Genomic DNA, 21,555 nt, shown 5'->3' with positions numbered 1-21,555 from the left:
GATTGTGTGGCTTTTTTCATTAATTTGTGAAGATAATGAAGAAATGACAAAAATGGGATAAAAATGACCAGTTTATATTCTCTCGGGGCATAATACTTGCCAAATTACTACGTATCTTCTGACCTGGTTGCATTAAAGCAAAATGTATTCTCATCTTGAGTTGACATCTTCGGTGGCTAGTAGTGAAATAGACTACATCTGTTCTTTGTAGATTTATTTCTTTGGCTGTGTCTGAGCTGAAGAGATTCTTCTTTTTGTCATTGTTGCAAGTAGTACTTTGTAGTTTGCATAGCTTGTTTACATCGATGGAGGAGTGCAGCTCACCATGTCGATACACTAGTCTGGTTGCACTTCCATTGGTGCACCTTGGCTTATTCACTAGTGTGTGGTACTCCTGCATTTTAAGTTTCTTATTTTGTTCATATGTTGAGCACTTGCCCTGTATATTATACCTGTATTCTTGATAGTACTTTCAGTATATGTGTAGCCTTAGGTGAGGTCAGTGCTACATAGCTGTGCCCTTGACAGAGATGGTTCTACTGTAGCTAAATACTTACATTGCCTTATAGATATGCAGTTTTCCTGCCCCCACCAAGTGTCCTTTTCCAGTAGAGTTTATCTATTTAGCTTAATTGTTTAATTAACTGATCATAAACCCCCGAAGTCCTGCTAGTATAAGCTGCATTTCCAGTTTCTTCCAAGGACCCTGTCTGTATCTGTGAAGTTTTGCAACAGAGGTAGGTTGGTAGTCTAGAGCTGGAGCTTTGCAGGTGGGGATGTGTTGGTATGCTACTTGGGTATTCATCGTACTCTAGCTGTATTTTCAGAGTTTTGCTGGTGTACTTCCACATCAGTTCCAGGAAAGTTCTATCTGCATAACTGCCGTTACATGGTATAATGTGGCTGTAATGGTCAATGATCATGCCTTTTTATGCTGCATTAGGCTTGTGATAAGTCTAATGGCTGGCGCTTTTTAGCGTAGATGTAGCAGTGAGAGTGTGAAAGTGTGTCATCCCTGTCTAAGCAATAGATACAGTCCAGGCATAAGAGCCTCTCTGATAACGTAGTTCATTCTGTTCAGAGAGGTGGCATAATTTCTTGTAGTAGTTCTGCTGGAATAAGCTGCATCTGTGCTTGAAAGGTTGTTTTTTGTTTTTTATGGTGACATACCTGGTCCAGCAGAGACATGGGGTTTGTCAACAAAAGCAAGCATGTTTTGCTTTCTTATAGTACAAGAAAAGCAGCAAGATTAATAAACTGTTCTAACAGTCATTGTGACCTGCAGCTGTTCTAGTTTGAAAGCTGGAATAAACAGTATGGGTAAAGCCCTTGTTGTACCATCGTAAATCCATTAACACCAGCCTGAATTGATGTTTTTTTCCCAAGACTATCATGTAGTTAAATGAAGATACGTATCTTTATTTTCAAATGTTTGTTTGCCCCTGCTTTCATTGTTGAAAAAACACAACTACTGTGTTTGTATTATTCTTGCTTTATTTGAGAATTGCTGAGGTTTTAGACAAAATTAAGATAGCTAGCACAAATAGACTATCAAGTTCTTGTATTGCTTTAATTTACTTTCTTGCACTAGTTTTGAAATTCTCTAGAGCTATATCCAATGTTACTTTGAGTAAGGGAGTGCTTATGAAAAGGAAAAGAAAGCAAATGGGCAAATCGCTGTCAAAACTTAATACAATAGCCTTTCTTTCATTGAAAGTATTAAGAAAGGGTGGTGAAGAGAGGGGAGTCAGGGGAGAAAGTTGTAACTTCATTGCAGGAGACTGATCATTTTTGTAATGGCTGATCTTAGTCTTAGGTGGAGCCTGTAGTAGTTTCACTGTGAACTTGATCTGAGTGTAGAATTTCAGGATCTTGTGTTGAAGTTTGAGTTTATTGACATGTGTCAACTACAGAAGGTATCTTGGCCCCACTGAAATACCTGGCAAAATATCCATTGGCTTCAACAAGGACAAGATTGGCGGTGTGGAGGATTTTCAGCCTGGTTTTGGGGGCATTGATATGGACCACACTGCTGAGTTAGTTACGCATCTGTCAGTTCATCATACTCTTAATTTCAGTTGATATCTGAAACATAATAACTGAAAGGAGTATAAATGTCCATTCAGCTTTAATTATTGGCAGTTGTTAGCTGATACTAACTTGTGTGAACCATGCCTGTGGCAAGGTAAACAGTTTTGGGTTTGGTGTTTGTTTTTTTAAACATAGTGTGGACTAGAGTGGCAGTGAAAATGTATTAATTGGGCATGGTTTATTAATTGAGAAATTATCAGTTCATAAGGAAGTTACATTATGGGATTGCATAAGGGTTTTTTTCGAATCTTTGGAAATTATATGCACAGAATGAGAAGTATGATACATGGGTATTCCCTAGTATAAAGTGAAAACATCTGAAGAACTGACTCCGTGTTTCTTGAAGTATCGTGTTGCATAAATAATGTATGCTTAATAGCCTGTGTTACTGCATACAGTAGTTTCTAGAAATACTTGAAGAGTGTCTAACTTTCTTTGGGCAGTGAACATTTCTTTCTGAAGGAACTGTTGAGATTGACTGCTTCTTTTCCTCTTTTGGTATGAAACCAGGACCTTTCAAAATGTTTTATGACTATTGAGATTCCTGAAGAGCTGTGTATGTGCTGGAGCAGCTTAGAAGACAGAGCCCAAAATAGGCTGTAGCATAGTGATGAGGATGGTGTTTGCTGGGGAAACGGGCTAAGTGTGTTCAACCTGGGGAGTCCCGTTGGGGTAGGTAAGCACCCTGACCTCTGGGCTGCGAGTTACACTGGATTTTCTCTGTGTGGTTTAAAAAAAAAATAAATTTCTGGTTGAAAGTCTTGCCAAATTTTTGGTGTTGCCAAGAGCAGCTCTGGGTGCAGTATGGAAAAATGGTACTGAATAAATTAGAAATTTGATGCTGAACATGTGTGGCTGAGGGAAACCAGATTTTAGACAGCTGCACAGAGGATTTACACATGTACTCGGTGTGCTTGCCTGCAGCTGGATTAACCTTCACTATCATACATACTGTTAAGTATTGAACTGTACATTTCCATATTTTTTTTCTTAATAGAATAGCACCATAGTTTTGGGAAGCTTGATAAGTTGCCACATTTGCCAAACTTAAGAATTATTTTTTTTTTTTGTAGTATACTAAAAGGAAATTTATGAGTTGGATAAACAACCTATTGTAGGTTGCCTGTACTTTAGTGTATGGTTTTTATTTGTTCTTCTGTATAAGGAGCTGGTACTTCACAATTGTGCAGAGACCCTGCCTGTCCTCTTAGGTGTTTGTCTCCTGCCAGACTTTAGAAACCATGAAGATGCATAATGTTGTGCTTAGTAATTCATGAGGTAGCACTTTGTGTTTCTTTTCTTGTTGCAATTTATCTGACTCCTGAACAGTTCCCATTTTTTGGAGCAGTATTCCTAGAGAGGTGTTGAATCATTCTTTGAATATTTAAAGTTAGAAACAACTTCTTGCACTGTGTTGCATAAATGTTGTGTTTGAAATACTGATGATTAAATTCAGTTCCACAGCTCATTTCAAACATTGTAAGTTCATCTTACTATCATTATTATTATTACTATTATGAGTAGTAAGTACTACTCAAGTTTAGAATGTTGGAATGAAAACACATTTTCATATATATAGAAAGTTCACACTTGCATATTGCACTGTCATACTAGGTTAGAATCCCTAATTCCTTTGTTAGCTCTTCTTGAGAGCACAATTCCTGGTAGATTTTTCAACAGTATAGTAGTTACTTTTTTGTTGATTACTGTGGAAGAGAAAATTTTTGAAAGGAATAATGAGATATTTTAGAATATAAGCACAGCATGGTTTACAAGTGAGCAGTTAAATGTACAAAGTCCATTTTTAAAAATAATTTTTCTTCCTTAGTCCTGTTGTCCTGAAATGACAAATTTTTGACAATTATGCCTTCGGTATTTTTGCCCAAGTAAAATTGAGAGTGAGATTTTAGTTTTCAATCAAGTTTGTCAATATTTACCTCTTTTCCATTGAATACTGTGTCATTATTCTGATGCACATTGTTTTTTTACAGTAGTAAGAGGGGAGAAGTGGAAATAGTTTTCAATATTTGCTTTTTTTATTCCATCTATGTAAAAATCAGTTTCTTGAAAATAAAGGGCTTGATGTGGTGAGCGGCTCATAGGATGATTGTAAAACATGTGCGTGGCTAGTTACGAGAACCTGAAATTGTCCAGTTTGAAAGGTAATAGATTGTTCAAAAGTAGCATGGACTTGAAATTTAAGAACAAAATACATGGTAATAATGGTTTGAGTTTATACTCCTTTCTTCCACTCCCGTGTTGCAGAGAATGCAAATTAGGTCTGGTTGTTCCTGTGTACGTTAAGTTTCTTTCAGTGAATCCAAGGCTGGCTGACTGTTAGGAACCTGAGAGAGAACTGGCAGTGTAAGGAGGGCAGTAGTTACAGCACCTTAGCAACCTGAAGTGCATGCTGCTGAAATGATACTTATTGCTGAATATGTGGTAAAACGTCCTCCCCCCACCCCCTGCCACAGTTCAGAAGCACACTGAGTTAAAATACTAGCACTGTGAAAATTAGTGGCAGTTGTGGGGGAAATTTGTGTGAGGGAAGGACTTCACTGGGCATTTTGCCTCTGCAGTCGGTGTGGAATCACATAATGCTGCTGTGATCCTTTGATGTAATTTAACAAGGGAGGGATGTTTGCATCTGGTTAATAGTGCTATCTTACATCTCACATATTCAAAAACAATGTAAGGCATAAAAATACCATAAATCTGATGTAGCACACGGTTCGCTACAGTACCTTTTTCTACATTGACTATTAGAGTAATTTTGATCTTTTCAATTTTTGTTGTTCTGATGATTGTTGTTATGGTGACAATGTATTTCTTCAGGTATTCCATAGTGAAGTTACTGTTAATGTTGAGATTGTAGATCTGGAAAATGGTGTAGTGCAGCAGAACAGTACAGATTTGATGGCTTGTATCCGTTATAAAGCCTGATGGAGATGTCGTGAAGAGTTCCTGCTGTCTGGATGTGTACGAAGTCTCGCTGAACTTGTGGGGATTAGTGGGCATATCTCCTAACTCAAACACTAGTTGCTTCAGGTGCTACATATGTTACTGTATGCAAGTTTCATTATCGCCCACTATAAAGCTGTTAACTACAGCAGTCATTTCCTTGCTTTAAAGCATTGATTTCCAAAGGTCAGTGTTCACTCTCAGAAGGCATGGGCCAGCATGCTGCCAGTCAGGAATTGATACTGTGTAGTCGCATGGAAGTGATGAGTCTGTAAGATTTTTACAACAGTTTTGCAGGTAAATTTATTTACTTGTGGTTTACTAAGTTCTGGTGTTGATCATATTACACTTTTGGGGATTACTGCTCTAAATGTTGCTTTTCTAAACTAACTACTGTTTTTGGCTTTTTACAAACTGTGAAAATAATATTTTACTGCTTGGTATCTGAAGTTGTGTGTGAAGTTGTGTGTGTATGAAATTATAAATGACTTTGAGAAGGGAAATAATTCTTTGAGACAAGCTTGAATATAATTTGAGCAGATTTAAAATTCAGTATTTACAGTGGTTTTGAATACTTAGATTTTTTCAGTTCTAAAAATCAGGTACAGTATATGAGGCATATATGAATAGTTGGGCTGTTTCTGGACAAATACAGTTTTAATGACTCTTCAGGCTGTAGACCCTGCATGTGTTTCATGCCACCGTGGATTGTGTAGCATGGTGATGAAAAACTGAGGCTGTTAAAGAGCACTGGAGTTAATCTGGCCCTGCCTCCTGCTGTAAGCAGAACTAGCTTCAAAGCTGGGACAGGTTGGTCAGGGCCGTTTGAGTTTTGGAAATTTCCAAAGAGGGTGATTACACCTGCTTGCTTGAGTGTTCGATTACACCTGCTTGCTTGAGTGTTCTTGTTTGTGAGCTTCTTTTTTCCTTACGTCTGGTTGGATTTCTCTGTGTTGCATGTGTTGGCTGTTGCCTCGTGTCTTGCTGCGCACTGATGAGAAGAGGCTGGCTCTGCTCATCTTAGTATCTGTTTTAGCTAGTGGAAGGCTACAGGTGGCACCTCAGTTAGCCTTCTGTTGTCCAGGCTGAAGTAATGTAGTTCCCTCAGACTTCCTTAGTGTCACTTGCCTGCAGGATTTTATTGGCACTCTGCTGGGTTCTAGCAAGTTTTTCTGTATTTCTTTTAAGAGGGGAGAGGTATGTGTGGCAAAAGTGGACACAGTATTCCAAATGGGAGCTCACAAGTACTGAGTAGAGGGGAATAATTGCTTCTGTCGACCTGCTGCCTGCACTGCAGCTAATGTGAGAGTGGTGGCTGTAATAACTCTACACGTGTGGCTACAGGCTGACAGTTGCTTTAAGCTGGCTGAAGCACTGCTGCCTTCCCCAGTACTTAACTCCCCAGCTTGCCCATTCCTATTCCCTCTCTTGTGCTGCCACTAGCAGTCTCGTGGCAAGCCAGAACCAAATCCAGAAGCTAATTGAAGTTGAAACAGATCAATGTATTTTGTCGATGAATTTTCTGATCCAGGTGGCTGTTAACAGCCTTGAGCAGACTCGGGGAAAGTGGATGAGAGGGGTGCAGGACTGCTCTCTCCTTCGTTTGTTTGCCTTTGCTCTGTAGTAGGTGAGAGTGTTGTTGAAAGTGAGGCAGAGATGTTAAGGCCAAGTACTAACAGTCCCCCAGAGGACTGACCTGCATAGCTGGGATATCCTTGTCAGTTTTATTACTTTAACCTTTTCTTATATTCTGTTTGGTAGGATGTGATAAAGGGCACTCTGGTTATTTCCCAAAAGGGACAGACAGTGCTGCTTCCTCAAGTACATGTGACCCAAGTTGAAGTATATGCTAGGTTCGCCAGTGCAGCAGCAGGGTTATGAAATAAGGCAGCAGAGGCTTTGCTAATAATAAGTTAGAGGGAGTATCTGTGCTGGGTTGTTACTAATTAGTAAGGATTGCCCTTTGTAAAGTAGTTGAATGTAGCAGCAGGGCTGAGTTTGGCCTACTTAGGATAAACAGCCTTTTTTTGTAGGATTTTTTTATTTTTTAAGCAAAGACACTGTAGAACAGTGTTGATAGTAACTAGGTATTTCTTAGGCTACATTGTAACAGTGCTCCAGCAAGTTGTGTGACTCTTTCCTATGTGTGTGTTCCCCCAACTGCCTCTGGCCTGGGCTCTTGTCAGGGCACTGGGTGCACTGGGGGGCCCCGATGGCCCAGACAAGCCTCACCCGGAGCCTGCACCCACAGCCCTTGCCTATGGGCTGAAACCCGTGTCAACTGATCCAAATACAGAAGTGAGTCAAACTTTTAAGAGCCTAAACCAGTGGTCTCCAAACGTTCTTAATTGCACACCCCTATCAGTAAAAGTTTTTTGAGCATGAACCCCCAAGGTATGTATATTTGTGTATGTGCTAATGAAGTTCCAGTGTTTTCTGTCTGCACCCCAGTGGATTGTCTTGCATGCCACCCCTCTTTGGAGAACGCTGGTCTAGGCTATTCTAATGCTCTTAATTCCACTCATTGTGTTGAGTTCTGTTTTCAAACTGTCTTGGCTTAATACAGTTTATGCCCATTTCACACGGCAGTCATTGATTTGCCCCCCTATATGTTAACGAACAGTGAGATGGACAGAATTTATAACTTGTGTATAGAAAACCTGAAAAGGTGGTCAGCAAGAAAAGCACCATTTGTGCTGTAGAAAATGTATTAGGAAAATTTCACAGGATAGGCTTGCTTTTTATTAACACACTTTTAAATGATCATCTGTGTCAAGGTCATGTGTTGATAATGTTTCCCTCTTTTCTAAAGAGGCTGAATGACTAGTTGTTTTTGGGTGTGCAAGGACTCTGTCGGATTGTGCACCACCTCTGTTGCTGTCGTGAAGTTAACAGGACACGAATCCTGAATGAAAACTGCATCAGTTAAAAAGATGTAAACCTGCAGTGTCCTAGTTTCTGCTGGGATAGAGTTAATTTTCTTCCTAGTAGCTGGTATGGTGATGAATTATGGATGAGAATATGCATGAGAATAATATTGGTAACACACTGATGTTTTAGTTGTTGCTGAGCAGTGCTTACACTAAGTCAAGGACTTTTCAGCTTCTCATACTGACCTGCCAGTGAGGAGGCTGGGGGTGCACAATAAGCTGGTAGGGGACACAGCCACGGCTGACCCAAATTGGCCAGAGGGGTATTCCATACCCTATGATGTAATGCTGAACAATAAAACTGGAGGGGAGTTGGCTGGGGGGTGGTATCCCACTGCTTGGGGACTGGCTGGGTGTTGTTCAGCAGGTAGTGAGCAGTTGCATTGTGCATCACTTGTTTTGTATATTCTTTTATCAATATTATTATTTTCCTTCTTTTTCTGTCCTCTTGAACAGAACCTCTTAATCTCAGCCCATGAGTTTTACCTTTTTTTCTGATGCTCTTCCCCATCCCACAGCATGGGGGAGGTGAGCGAACAGCTGTGTGGTGTTTAGCTGCCTGCCAGGTTAAACCACAACATGCAGTTACACGGTTATGTAGATCTTGGGTATGTGTGGTGAAATAGGAGCAGAATTTAATCTAAATAGGTAGGTTTGTGTGTTGGCTGTGACCTTGATTTTCTTTCACAGACCACATACCCCTATGTGTGCCATGTAACTTGTGTGTTGGTCCTGTGGTATTTCACAAAAGCGTTGCTATGCAGCATTATGTTAGTGTCATGTTACTTGGGCATCATTTGTGGGGATGTTGAGGTGGTAGCAATCTGTCTGTGTGTTATTTGCAGTTGTCAAGGTGTGAAAGCATGTAGCCCCTTAGGCTGCAAATGCTGATCAGAACAACTGAATGTAGCAAGAGCTCTGTGTATGATAGGTGTGTTCTTGGCTGTGTGACGGTTCATTGTTCAGTTGTATAAAAACTTGGCAATGGTTTTATATAGATTAGCTCTTTGGTAAACCAGCATTAAAAAAAAGGTGACATAATATTTCTTTTCCATGTGTATATAAAATTCTACTAGTAATGTCATTGTCAAAGCTTGTTAGAAGGATGCACTTCTGGAGGGGACTGGTTGTGATTCTTTGTGTTTATAAAAATGTAGCTGTTTTCTTTAGGTTTTATTGTCTGTCATAAACTGGCAGAAGTTTATGGTGTATTGGGTAATTTTTCTTGTATCATGTTTGTGAAATGAGGAAAAAGAACAGATTATATTTTCTAATAAGGCCAACTGCATGTTCAGCTAAAGGGCTGAGTGGTGAAGAATATGTAGTACCATTAAGATTTTCTGTCATTGGTGTTCTCATGCAATTTATTTTCCTTCTGATTGTTATATTCAGGTTTTCAAGAATTTAGTGAAATTATCAGATTTGTCTAATACCCACAGGAGTACTGATTGAACAAAGTTCTATGTGGTCATTTTTGATAATATTGAACTCTTATAGTAGTATAATCACAGAGAGTATTTGATTTGGTAAAGCAAATACAATTTATTTTATTTAAATAATGATGTCAGTATTGCTGTAGACACATGGGATGGTGTTTTCACAAGCAGGCATGTAGTGTCAAAACAGAGTTCATGTTGACTTATGGTAGAGCTGATTTTTACTTCTGGTTAGTTAGCAGTCTTTGAAACCTGGCTCTTGAGAGATGGATATGGTGTTTTTTAGCTGTTAGAGGAAATAGCACCTTCCCCTAAGTAGTACTAACAATACAGTTAAAGCAGAATGCTAATCACCGAATGCTAATTGCTTATTAATTTGTTCTTACTAATGAACATTTACATATAAATTCCATGATGTCATAAAATGTCATTTTACTTGCATAGCATTAAATTGCAAGATCAGTGCTCAGGCTGGTGGCTGTATGCAAGAGTGAGCAGGTGTATTACTGAATTACGGGAGAAATTACTAAGATGCATAATCACCTCATGAGTGCTGATTTTGTTGACTTTTGAAGTAGTTCTTGGTAGCTGTGCTTTATTTTCCAGTTGTCTCAGAAAGGTGATGCTGAGGGATCCTTATAGTGATGCATGTTCCGGTTCTGCTTCACCCTTACTAAGCTAAAGCACAGGAAATTGAGGAAAAAATCTGAATGAGGCTATGCAGTATGGAGGACAGACTGCCATCTGCTAGTCTAAAGTATAAACAGTTTCGGAATTAGTGAGGTATAGAAAAAATCCAGGAAAGAATCACAGGATTGCTGAGGTACGAAGGTAGGTCTGAAGATCACCTCATTCAGTATCCAGCTTACAGCAGGCTCTGCCAGAGCAGACTGCTCAGGGCTGTGGTCCAGCAGGGTTCTGGTTATCTCCAAGGATGGAGACTCCATAACCTTGCTGGAAAACCTGTGCTGGTATTTAACTACCATTTTAACTACTATTTTTTTTTTGTTTGTTTGTTTTTTAATTTCTTATGCTTAAATAGATTGTTGTTGTTTTGATTTGTGCCCCTTGCCTCTGGTTCATTCAGTGGATATCAGTGAGAAGGATTTGGTTCAGTCTTCTTTACACCTTTCCACCAGGTATTTATACACATGGGTAAGATAACCCCGTAGCCTTCTGTTCCACAGGCGGAACGGTCCTGGTGCTCTCAGTTTCTTGTGTAACAGATGCTCCAGTCCCTTCCATTGTCTTAAACATTATGAAGATCTGTATGAGGGAGAGCCTGAAGAACAATTCACATGGATCTGATCAAGGAGAGTAAGTTTCTGTTTGGTGAGAAGTAAGAGAGAGAGCAAAATCTGTATTAATAGATTTGGTTAGTATGATAGCAGATTTTTAAGAGAAGTTGAGAAAAAAACAGGCATGGAATGCACAGTGATCAATTTGATGTGATTAGAAGATGTGTGAAGGTGAGACTGGATAACTGATTGGAAGCCAGGGTACCGAGAGGTTTAGGAAATGCTGGCATCCGTTGATGACTGAACTGGTGGATTATATAGGACCTTTACAGAGGGAATAAGGGAGGATAAAGTCCTGAGAGTTACTGATAGGGAAAAGGGAGAAGGTACAATCTTAGATGACATTCTGAGAGTTATGGTGAACAGAACCAGAATATGCAAACAGAAACTTTGAAGGAACAGCAATCAGGCAAAAAAGTGATGAAATGTTTGGTACGGGCAGCACCCAACTGAGTAGGCAGTGTGTAAGGCTTGGTGGTTGTGATACTGTGAGGCTGAAAGTGTTCTGTACTCAATGAATGGATGCTTACATTGTGTGATTAAGGTAAATTAATTCCTCACTTGCTGTTAAAAGGGTTGTCAGTGGTCTGTACTATTAATCACAGGTTTGTTTAAATACACTTCTGAGTATTGTTGAGGAAAAAAAGGAAGTAGCCATATTGTCACTAGCAATAGCTAAGGAAGTTCTGCTAGAAAATAGTGTTCTTTTGAATGTTTTGGCTTTGTCATGTCTTGGCTGTGGTTTTAGCCTATAATAGCACTGTCATGATATTGACCTAGATTTGTTTACCTTTTTGGCTGGTCGGTATTATAGCCAGTAATTGTAAAAGTAGGTTCTGTAGTGGTTGGTTAATCCCATGCTGGGCTTAGCTGGGAGTAAATTCCTACAGAAACATTTTAATTGGAGTCTTGAGATTGTATTCAGTGTTGATTTATTTTTTTTTTAAAGTCACAGAAGTTCTGTTTAATCAGTTTGGTTAATCATTTGTCTTTCTCCAATTTAAAATTCTAAAAAAAACCCTAAATGGTAGAACTTTGCATGGGCTTTTGTACATCATTACATGTGACTGAATTTCATTTTGAGATAAATCAGTGGATCTCTGTAGAAGGTGCAGGTTTAAGAACTTTGCCAATAGTAGACACTGTCAGCTTCATAAATCACATAATAAAAATATTGAGATATTCTAAATTGGTCTTATTGTTGAAGGCAGTCTTTTGTCTGACACATCAAATATCCATCCTCTCCCTCTTTGTTCTAGTTGTCATGGATGATGATGATGATGAATCCTGTCTCCTTGACCTTATTGGGTAAGTTTTCCTTAAGCAATTCTTTCAGAAAAGTTGGAAAAAATAGTTTTGCAAAATCATCTTCTTGAAGGTGATTCTGTCTCAGTATTGTCTCAAGACTAGGTGACTTGCAAATGAAATGAGTAGCTATGCTTCACTTTCTCCCCGAGGAGATGTGTGTATCACACAGCCTTCAGCCCCAGTGTATACCAGCTGACAGTCCACTTGCTGGCCTTCTCCTCCAGAGAGGTGAAGGAATAAAGTGTGCATGGAGGTTGGATTCCCTTCTCAGCTAGTGGCAATATCAGGTCGGTGTTGAAGCACGTTACTAGGGATTTTGTTACAAACTTTGCTGCAAAGAACTATTTTTTTTAACTAAAAAATAAAGATCTCAATTTTTTGAGTAGTGGAACTAAATGGTTTATTAACACTATGCTTGTATTTTACAGGGAAAAGTAAAATTATAAATAATTTCTACTAATGACATGCATTTGCATGGAAATGTTAGAAAAATAGGATTGCTACCCGGTGCTGTTAAGTATTCACAACAAACAAGAATTTATCAGCATTTGGCTCAAAGATACTTGATTTTAATAAAATTGGGGATTTTAGATGGTCCTGTTTGGTTTGTTTTTTCTTTTCATCATTTCTGTAACAGATTTATTTGGAGGTTTATAGTTCTACATGGGAATCTCAAAAAATAATGTTGGTAGCTGGAGCATGAGCAAGATTTTTGTGGATTGTGTATATGAGAAATTACCTTCCTTTGGCCAACATTCATGTCAGTATTGAAGGAGAGTTAATACAGTATAATGCATTTAAAACTTTAAAAGAGCATCGAACATTTAATGTACAATACTTTATTCAAACTCTGCCAGAAGTTAGTATGACATCAGTCTTGTAGCAGCTGCTAAAAGTTCACTTCTGCTTCATACAAGATTTTTTTACTGTCTTAAATACATCGGCCATTTACCTTTCTCATGCATGCAAAGCTTCCAGTGAAACCAATGGGAGCTTTACCTTCAGAAAAACCAAAATACCACCACAGTGGCTGCTGTAATTTGGGGGGTTACTCTGTGGATGCTGTAGCAAAAGCATTGCTGGTAATGGCTGACAGTTACATTCTGTGAAGTATACTGTGCAAGATTACTGATTGGAGCTGTATGAAAACACATCCTCCTTGGAACATAAAGACGATTAATGACTGCATGGGACAATTAAATGCTCTGTGGTGAGCATGAATCAGGAGGATCCTGCTACAAGTTCACAGGTGGTCCAGGAAATGAAGTGCTCTCTATACAGATGAGTGTTTGTGTGAAAAAATACAGTGTTCTTCCTGCTGCTGGCAGCAATTACTGTCTTAAGCATCTAGAAGAATAGAAACCAGCATTTTTTACCCATCTTATCTTTGATTTTGGTAAGTGCCTTCTAAAATTCCTTCCTTACTAAAGACAATATTTAAGGTGATGAAGTGTTCTTCATTTTCAATTGCATTTTTTAATGATTTAAAGTCAGTGAGTGTAACTAGTATTAAGCGGCCTGGTTATTTTATTGATAAGACTCATAAGCTTGATAGAGCCCTATATGAGATAATGAGTCCTATTCTCCTTAATTATTGAAATTTAGTGTAATCTACTATTTGAAAATATATGTAACCACTTCTATGTTGTAAGCGTAATAGTGCCATGAGGTCCCTGCCAGGTAGCAAAATGTCTTTTGTAAACACATGAATAAGCTTGTTTTTGAAATAAAAGAGAGAGAAATCAGAGGTGTATTTGTGCTTTTAGAAGAGTATTTGTAAACTGGAAAGATCTTTAACTTGTTCCCTCTTTATTTTCTAGGATGATCAAGAGAGAAGGAGAAATGTTTTGAATTAATATTTTTTACGTGAGAATTTGCTTCTCAGAATGTTGTATTATTACTTACTAATCAATAAAGATATTTTAAAATAAAAAAACCTCCATGTCATTTTACTCCTCATGTTAATGGACATGTTGGGAAATGCTGTATAATTGTTGTATTAAAATAATCCCATGTAACACAACCTTTTAATGTTTTTTACTTGGTTTGTATGTGCAGTTACATTAATGTATTTTTTTGTCTGAATTTCCCATGATCATTCAACCAGACCATATTTTTAATCTGAGTTTTATTCAGTGATAGTGCTAAGTTAATGAAATACATTGAAATTGTATTTCATACTATTTAATCAGTTATATCTATGGTTGATTTCACTTGGAAAAGGTGCTGCTCTTTTCTCCAAGTGAAGGGACTGTTACTCTGGCAAGCATAAATTTCTGCTGACTTACATTAAGGGTGGCAGAAAACATGTTAAAGATTCAGGTTTGTCACTAGGGTATTTTTGTTAATGTTAAACGTGGCAGAAAACATGTTAAAGATTCAGGCTTGTAAATAACCCTGTTGATTTAGGCACTAGCTAAACAGACACTGTAGTTCATCTCTGGAGAAGCAATGATACCTGTTTTAGCTCTCATGTTATTTGGTGCTAGTATTTTCCTTTGGTTTTGTACTATGTGCTGTCATAATATCCTGTGTGTTTTAAGACAGTATGAGTAATACTGTTATAAAGGGAAGTAAGGTAGACTGCAACTAAAGTTTTGTATTGAACATAGTTTATTGCTTGAAATGCCTTGGTACAATGACAGCAAATACCATCAACATCTGAAGATTGTGCTGATACAGATACACAGATCCTCAGATGGTATTAACTTTCAGCTTTGCATTGGAGTCAGTGAAAGAAATGTGCTTTTATTATAAACCTGATTTATATGAATGCAGTATATGGCTTAGTTAAATTAGTTTCATTAGCAGAAAGAGCTTCCTAAAAGTGGTAACTTTTTTTCTTTTCCCCTCCCTTAAGGGACCCACAGGCACTGAATTATTTTCTACATGGACCTAGTAGTAAATCTGTAAGTAGCATTCCTGTGTATTAGACATATATAACCTTCATTGAGTGTGTTATTTCTAAACATTATTTTTGTCTTTTACCAGAGCAATGAAGACTTGACTAATGCAGAATATTCTGTAGCCAACTCAAATTCAATTTTCGCTAACTCCAATGTAAGTGGTCGGGAGATAAATTATATTTGTATTGAGATTGCATGGTTCTGTTATGGCTTTACATGGCTTTTATAAAAGGTTTTGACCTTTTTCATATGCACATTCTGAATGCTGACATAGAACCACCTCATGCTGTTAATATTTTAAGTGTTTCAGCGGGGAATTGATCGAAAGATACTGCGCTGTTGGGCCATGTTTTGTAAATATGTAAACCAGCTTGCTGAGCAGTGAAAATGTTCTCCGGTGTAACTCTCTTGTAAACTGGACTTGTAATCTTAGTGATGGTAGATGTATAGTTGAGCTCAAATGTAGGCCTTAAAAGTTGGTCATTCATGCATTTCCTGTGTATGTTAGGATGGTTTTGTTTCATATTTCTAAGTAGAATCTGAGCTAGCATTTTTTTAAAATTAATAAATGGGGGTTTTTTTGTTCTTTAGACTGAATAGCTAGCTTGGGATGTTTCCATCCTGTAACATCAGTGTTAGGGAAGTCACTTCAAATTCATTAGGTGTTGCAAGTTGTCTTCGGTATTATTTTTTCACCAGGAGTGTACTGCAGCCCAGGACCAAGTTTTACCCAATGAGGTTGTGGAATCCCCATGCTTGGAGATAAAGCCAGTGTTGATCTACTTTAATACTGTAGTAGTCCTACTTTGAGTAGGAGGTTGGGCTAGATGACTTCCGGAGATCCCTTCTGACCCACATTTCTTTAATTTCTTTGGTGTGTTTTTTTTAAAAAAAGAGTTCAGTTATTAGAATACATAGGGTAGGGTTTCCTTGGTAATTCCTCTTTCTGTTGTACTGTTGTCTTGAGTCTGTCCCATGTTCCTAACAGATATGTGGGTATACTTGTAGGTGATCTTAAATAATTGGCATAAATAAATCCTGAAAACTGTTTATCTGTGTGTAGAGAACTAGTGACTTTTCTGTAGCTACAGTAGTGTGATGTGAAGTATTTGCCCCATCCTTCATTTTGATATCCTTACTAAATATTACAGGAGAAACATTGAGTGACAGTTCTTTCTCCACATAAGCTGGTTGAGGTAATGGTGGGGGGAGTGGGGTACCAACAGTAATGGGTATGCCCAGTTTTCAGCTAATCAGGAGCAGTGGTTTCAGCTTGGTACCAGTTAGCCATTATCGGACAGCAGCTTCCTGTATGCAATATGGCAGGTGGGTTTTGTAGACTTAATTCTAAGGAAAATGAGGTTATAGGGGAAAAAGGTGACGTATGACATGCATTTGTCAAAGCCTAGACTTCCTAGTTGTTCGTAAAGGTTTTTCTGGTACGCATGAGTAGGTGGAAAGACATCAGGAGTGTATTTCTGGCATATTTTCAGAAAGTGAGTATTTGGAGTGATTTTGAGGAGTAGGAGATTCTGGGCAATGTGGGATTCTTGCGTAGTAGTTGGAAGAAACAAAAATATTTGGTGAAAGCCAAAAGAGCTTTCTGGTATGTGAGGTTGGGGGTTAGGTAATCTAGAAGGCAGATGGTCAGAGGAGCAGGGATTTCTAGTGTGTGTTCCTAGGATGGCTTACTGTATTTACATTCTCCAGCACTTGTTCCTCTCGTGTTCTGTTTTCATCCTTTGTATTTTCATCATGAATACCAATGCCATTTTCTTTTCCTCCCTCCCTTGCATGAGAGCCCTGTGCTGACCTAAGTGAAGAATGACTTGATTGCAAATACAGATTCTTATAGTGTGTTGTGAAGGAGCAAGGAGTATCTAAAATACAAATAGATGTTTTTTCAGTCCCTGCTTATAATGTAAGATACGTGAAAAGTTAAAGGCTTCTGAGTTTTTTGTCATTGAAGTTTTTGCAGATACTGAAAGTTCTGTCTTTGTATGTATTCAGAATTGCTACCATGAAGTAGGATTGACTGTCTTGATGCCCGTCTCATGCCTTTCAGTGGCAGAGTTGACAAATTCAGTGTCAAGGGTTCAGTGCCTCAGCTGGTAAGCATGCTCAGCCAACACCTAACCACAAACAAGATTAAGTTCCTGCTGACTGAAGGATGAGAAAGCAGTGTCCACTCTGCCCCCCTGTGCCCTGCCCCCTCCTCCCCACCCCCCACCCTGAGCTGAATGATTGCATAACACCTCTACTGATGGCAGGTTGGTTTCCTTGGGCAGTTGTCAGTCTCTCTTAAAACCCGCATGAGAGGGTTCCTTAGCCATTGTCCTATTCTGTGGGTTGTACTCAGTGACTGCTTCCACCTTCCTATTATAGTAGGGTAGAACAGCTTAAAAGAGCAGAATATTCATGCATGGAGCCAGCAAGAATAAGACTCTTGAAAACTCAAGAATAAGCAGATTAATGAAGCTGCAGAGTCACTGCGTTCTGGTTGAAAGTAGCATGGTGTACTGCATGGCCGTTCTGAATCTGGGAAGCAGTGATTCAGATGTTAAGTTGGAAGGTCCCAGGTTCCGTGCCCGTAAAATTGGTTTTGGATGTTAAACAGTTCTGGAAGGAGGGAGTGAAACTTGGGGTTCTTCATTCCAGTGGGAGAGTTTCAAACTGTTAATCTTGATTGCATGTAATATTATTTATTACTACTGTTGCTGTTTTTAGTAGTAGTAATAGTTATATTGTTAGTACTAACTGGAATAGCATTAATTGGAACCCTCTTAAGTTACACAGTCATGAAATATTTCAGATTGGTCATTGTCACGGAGGCAAGTTACAGGTGCAATAGGAAATTCTCCACAAGAGCCTCTACAGTTGTGAGTTCTAGTGATGTCCTAGTTAGTGACTCCTTTTTGCTCTGCCTGATGGTAGCTAGGTACAGTTGAGAACCCAATTTGTAATTTTACGTGTTCATAAGATGCAGACATCGAGACAGTTTCATAAAATATACAGGCTGATTTGGAAAGAGATTGGGGTAAAATTCTGAATAAATATGCTTGGGGAACTGAAGTTAGGGTGGGGACGTTATTGCATATGATAATTACGGCTTGCAGCATCTTCACACTGGTTATATGAGGTGAAAACAAGTGTCTGTGACCTTCAAGGAGTGAAGACTTGGAGTATGAATGGTCTGATAATTTCACACTCATGTTTTGCATTATCTTGACCTAAAAAGAAAGTGCATGTTGTTTTTGAATAGTTGAGATACGATTTTGCAATTTAGAAGGGTGTACTCTGTCTAACTTAAAACTATTGCAAGTAGTAGTATGCATTTACATTCATCATTCCACCTGTAGAATCCTGATAGTTGTGTTCTCTAGAGTTTTTGGACATAATGTTGTTTTAGGAAAATCTTACTAGCCGTAGGCCAGAGTAAAGTAGGTTCTGATATTCCTTATCACAGTATTTGTGGATATGAATTTGAAGGATTTTTTTTCATTCAAGGTGCCACTTAATATTTGCTGTAGTTTCAATGTTTATAGTTCTCTCTAATCTTTTTACTAGCATAAAGCACAGTCTGTAGCATTGTTTTTCATACTACTTTGGTTCTACAATTTTTCTAAACAAAGAGCTAGTGTAATTCCTTTACTTCATTAAATACTTGCTAGTTTGCATTGTGTGACTATTGAAATATCGGTAGGGTTTTGGAGATGGATCTAGAGGAAGTCAGCGAAAGAGCATTGTGAAAGGCGCTTTCTCCTGCCTTTTCCCTGCTACTACTGTTGCTGCTGAAACCTTGCCCCAAACTGAGTTACAGTGGAGGTCTTCTCATTCCTCCTTTCTTTTATCCCTTTGTCCATACGGTGCTCAGCTTGAGGAAGGGAAAATGGTACTTTGTCACATCCTCTTGAAACAGTGCAGCTGCAGAGCTGAGTGCTGTGGAACTGGAAGACTTGAGAAGTGAGAGTGGTGTCTCCAGCAGTCTGTTATGAGGGCATGAGTGGGGTGCCAATGACACACATGTTTATGCTGGCCCACTGTATGGGATGAATGCCACCTTACATACAGACTATGCGAAGAATATAATTCTGTAAAGAATGTTTGCTTGCATGAAAAAGAGCTTAATGGGGAAACAAAGTAGAGCTTGGGCTTTCTGAAAATGATGTATTTCTTGGTTTGCATTTCAGAGCACTGATCCGAAGTCGTCTATAAAAGGTGTAAGCGGTCAGCTTGGAGAGGGGCCTAGTGATGGACTGCAGCTGTCCAGTAGCCTTCAGTTTCTTGAAGATGAACTTGTATCTTCTCCTTTACCTGATCTTACTGAGGATCAGCCTTTTGATATTCTTCAGAAGTCCTTGCAGGAGGCCAATATTACTGAACAGACTTTGGCAGAAGAGGCATATTTGGATGCCAGTGTAGGTTCTAGCCAACAGTTTGCACAAGCTCAGCTTCATCCTTCTTCATCAGCATCCTTTACTCAGGCTTCTAATGTTTCTAATTACTCAGGTCAGACGTTGCAGCCTATAGGAGTTACTCAAGTGGTACAGCAACCTGTTGGAGCATCTTTTGCAAGCAATACAGTCGGTGTGCAACATGGCTTTATGCAACATGTCGGAATTAGTGTTCCCAGCCAGCATTTGTCTAATAGCAGCCAGATTAGTGGTTCTGGGCAGATACAGCTAATTGGTTCATTTAGTAATCAGCCTTCCATGATGACCATTAATAACCTTGATGGATCTCAGATAATACTGAAAGGCAATGGTCAGCAAACACCTGCAAACATGAGTAGTGGCCTCTTGGTTCATAGACAAACTCCAAATGGTAACTCACTGTTTGGTAACTCAAATTCAAGTCCAGTAGCACAACCTGTAACCGTTCCATTTAACAGCACAAATTTTCAGACGTCATTGCCTGTCCATAATATCATCATTCAAAGGGGTTTGGCCCCAAACTCTAACAAAGTTCCCATTAATATCCAACCAAAGCCTATCCAGATGGGTCAGCAGACTGCTTACAATGTGAATAACTTGGGAATACAGCAGCATCACGTGCAGCAAGGGATTCAGTTTGGGTCTGCAAACTCACCTCAGAGTTCAGTAGTTGGTCCTCATATGTCTGTTAATATCGTTAATCAACAAAATGCAAGAAAGTCAGTTACACCTCAGACAGTTAGCAATGCTGGAGGTAGTATTGTTATCCATTCTCCTATGGGACAGCCTCATACGCCTCAAAACCAGTTTCTTATACCTACAAGTTTGTCTGTTAATTCTAATTCAGTTCATCATGTCCAGGCCATAAATGGACAACTTCTTCAGACTCAGCCTTCCCAGCTGGTTCCCAGCCAAGTGTCTGCTGAGCATGTAATGCTCAACAGGAACTCTACAAACATGCTAAGAGCCAACCAGTCATATTCGGGACAGATGCTGAATAATCAGAACACAGCTGTTCAGCTTGTCTCTGGCCAGACATTCACAGCTCCTGGAAACCAAGTTATAGTAAATCATGGAACTTCACAAATTGTTGGTGGACAGGTGCCACTGCAGCAGGCATCACCAACGGTGTTGCATTTGTCACCCAGTCAAGCTAGTGTTTCTCAAGGTAGATCGAGTTTTACTACGATGTCACCTGGGCAGTCTACAGTCTCAAATATGTCAGCTTCTAATCGATTTGCTGTTGCAAGTTCTTCTGGTTCAGTACATCCTAGCTTGGGACCATCGGTTCAGTCTGTTGCATCAGGAGGAAACTTCACTGGAGATCAGCTTACACAGAACAGAACTCAAGTTCCTGTCAGTGCATCGCATCGTCTTCCAGCATCCTCTTCCAAATCCGCCAGCACCTTCAGTCACACGTCAATTGGAGTAACACAACAACAGTTCGCCTTTGGTCAGGTATGAAAGCTGCTTGAGAATGTAGCCAAAGAAATGCTTCTAAGTTGTGCTGAAATCTGGTTAACAAAGTATTAAAGTTGATGTTAATACAGAGAGCAATAATTTTGCTAATTTATATTTTTCAAATACTGTGGAACTGCTGAAAATTACTGTAACCTGGAGATGTCATTTCACTCGATATTTTCTATCCTGTCACTGAGTGCAAATGAAGGAGTCTGTCACTTCCATTAATTCCGAAGGTTTTGTTGGTGATGTATAGTAATGTCTTCAGAAGTGCTTAGCACTGATCTGTTTCTGCTCCTATTTATATGAATGGACATTGTAAGATTATAAATAAGCTCTCCTGAAAATCTTACCATAGAGCTAGTTTTAAAGGCTGGGGTACATTCTTAGCCACTTTCAAGTCTTCTGACCTCACTAAAAACTGTGCCTGTATTTTCAAAGTTTGACCTATTCAAATAAGGGGTGAAAAAGTTTCTTGGGTTTCTCTGTTATTTGCTGTACTGGCATTTTGCCCACTAGTTCTGTGAGTCTGGAACAGTTAGCAGTTTTCAAATTTGAAGGAAAGACAAGACGAGATGTTCTTAGAATCCTTAAAAGGAAATACCTTTTAAAGTAGTTGTAAAAGCATAGCATTCAAAAATATTTTCTTTGAGAAGAGGTCTACTTTCTAAATTTGCTTCTAAGGTGAGAATGGGTTTTTGTTTTGTTTTGGTTTGGGTTTTTTTGTTTTG

The 21,555-nt window shown here is 38.9% G+C and overlaps 1 protein-coding gene and 1 long non-coding RNA gene across 6 annotated transcripts in view; both read left to right on the top strand.

The window, feature by feature from the left end:
* BICRAL (BICRA like chromatin remodeling complex associated protein) overlaps nucleotides 1–21,555 on the top strand; it is a 46,089-nt gene that overhangs the window by 13,438 nt on the left and 11,096 nt on the right. For 3 of the 5 annotated variants that reach the window (XM_055815907.1, XM_013300238.3, XM_055815908.1), the window contains exons 2-5: nucleotides 11,976–12,024; nucleotides 14,885–14,933; nucleotides 15,016–15,084; nucleotides 19,121–20,821. In XM_055815907.1, the coding sequence (XP_055671882.1) occupies nucleotides 11,981–12,024; nucleotides 14,885–14,933; nucleotides 15,016–15,084; nucleotides 19,121–20,821 (1,863 nt within the window). In that variant the 5' untranslated portion in view covers nucleotides 11,976–11,980. Of the gene's footprint in view, nucleotides 1–5,978; nucleotides 10,736–11,975; nucleotides 12,025–14,883; nucleotides 14,934–15,015; nucleotides 15,085–16,940; nucleotides 17,042–19,120; nucleotides 20,822–21,555 lie in introns of those variants that run through there. The other 2 variants (XM_027788483.2, XM_013300239.3) reach the window with 2 other exon arrangements.
* On the top strand, nucleotides 12,031–13,960 carry LOC129785294 (uncharacterized). The gene is made up of 2 exons (XR_008749104.1): nucleotides 12,031–13,420; nucleotides 13,845–13,960. It is a non-coding gene; the product is annotated as an uncharacterized LOC129785294 (long non-coding RNA).

This window comes from Falco peregrinus, chromosome 11, assembly GCF_023634155.1.
Source record: "Falco peregrinus isolate bFalPer1 chromosome 11, bFalPer1.pri, whole genome shotgun sequence".
Taxonomy (NCBI): Eukaryota; Metazoa; Chordata; class Aves; order Falconiformes; family Falconidae; genus Falco; species Falco peregrinus.
Note: the sequence above shows the minus strand (reverse complement) of the source record. Positions and strands in the feature narration are given on the sequence as shown.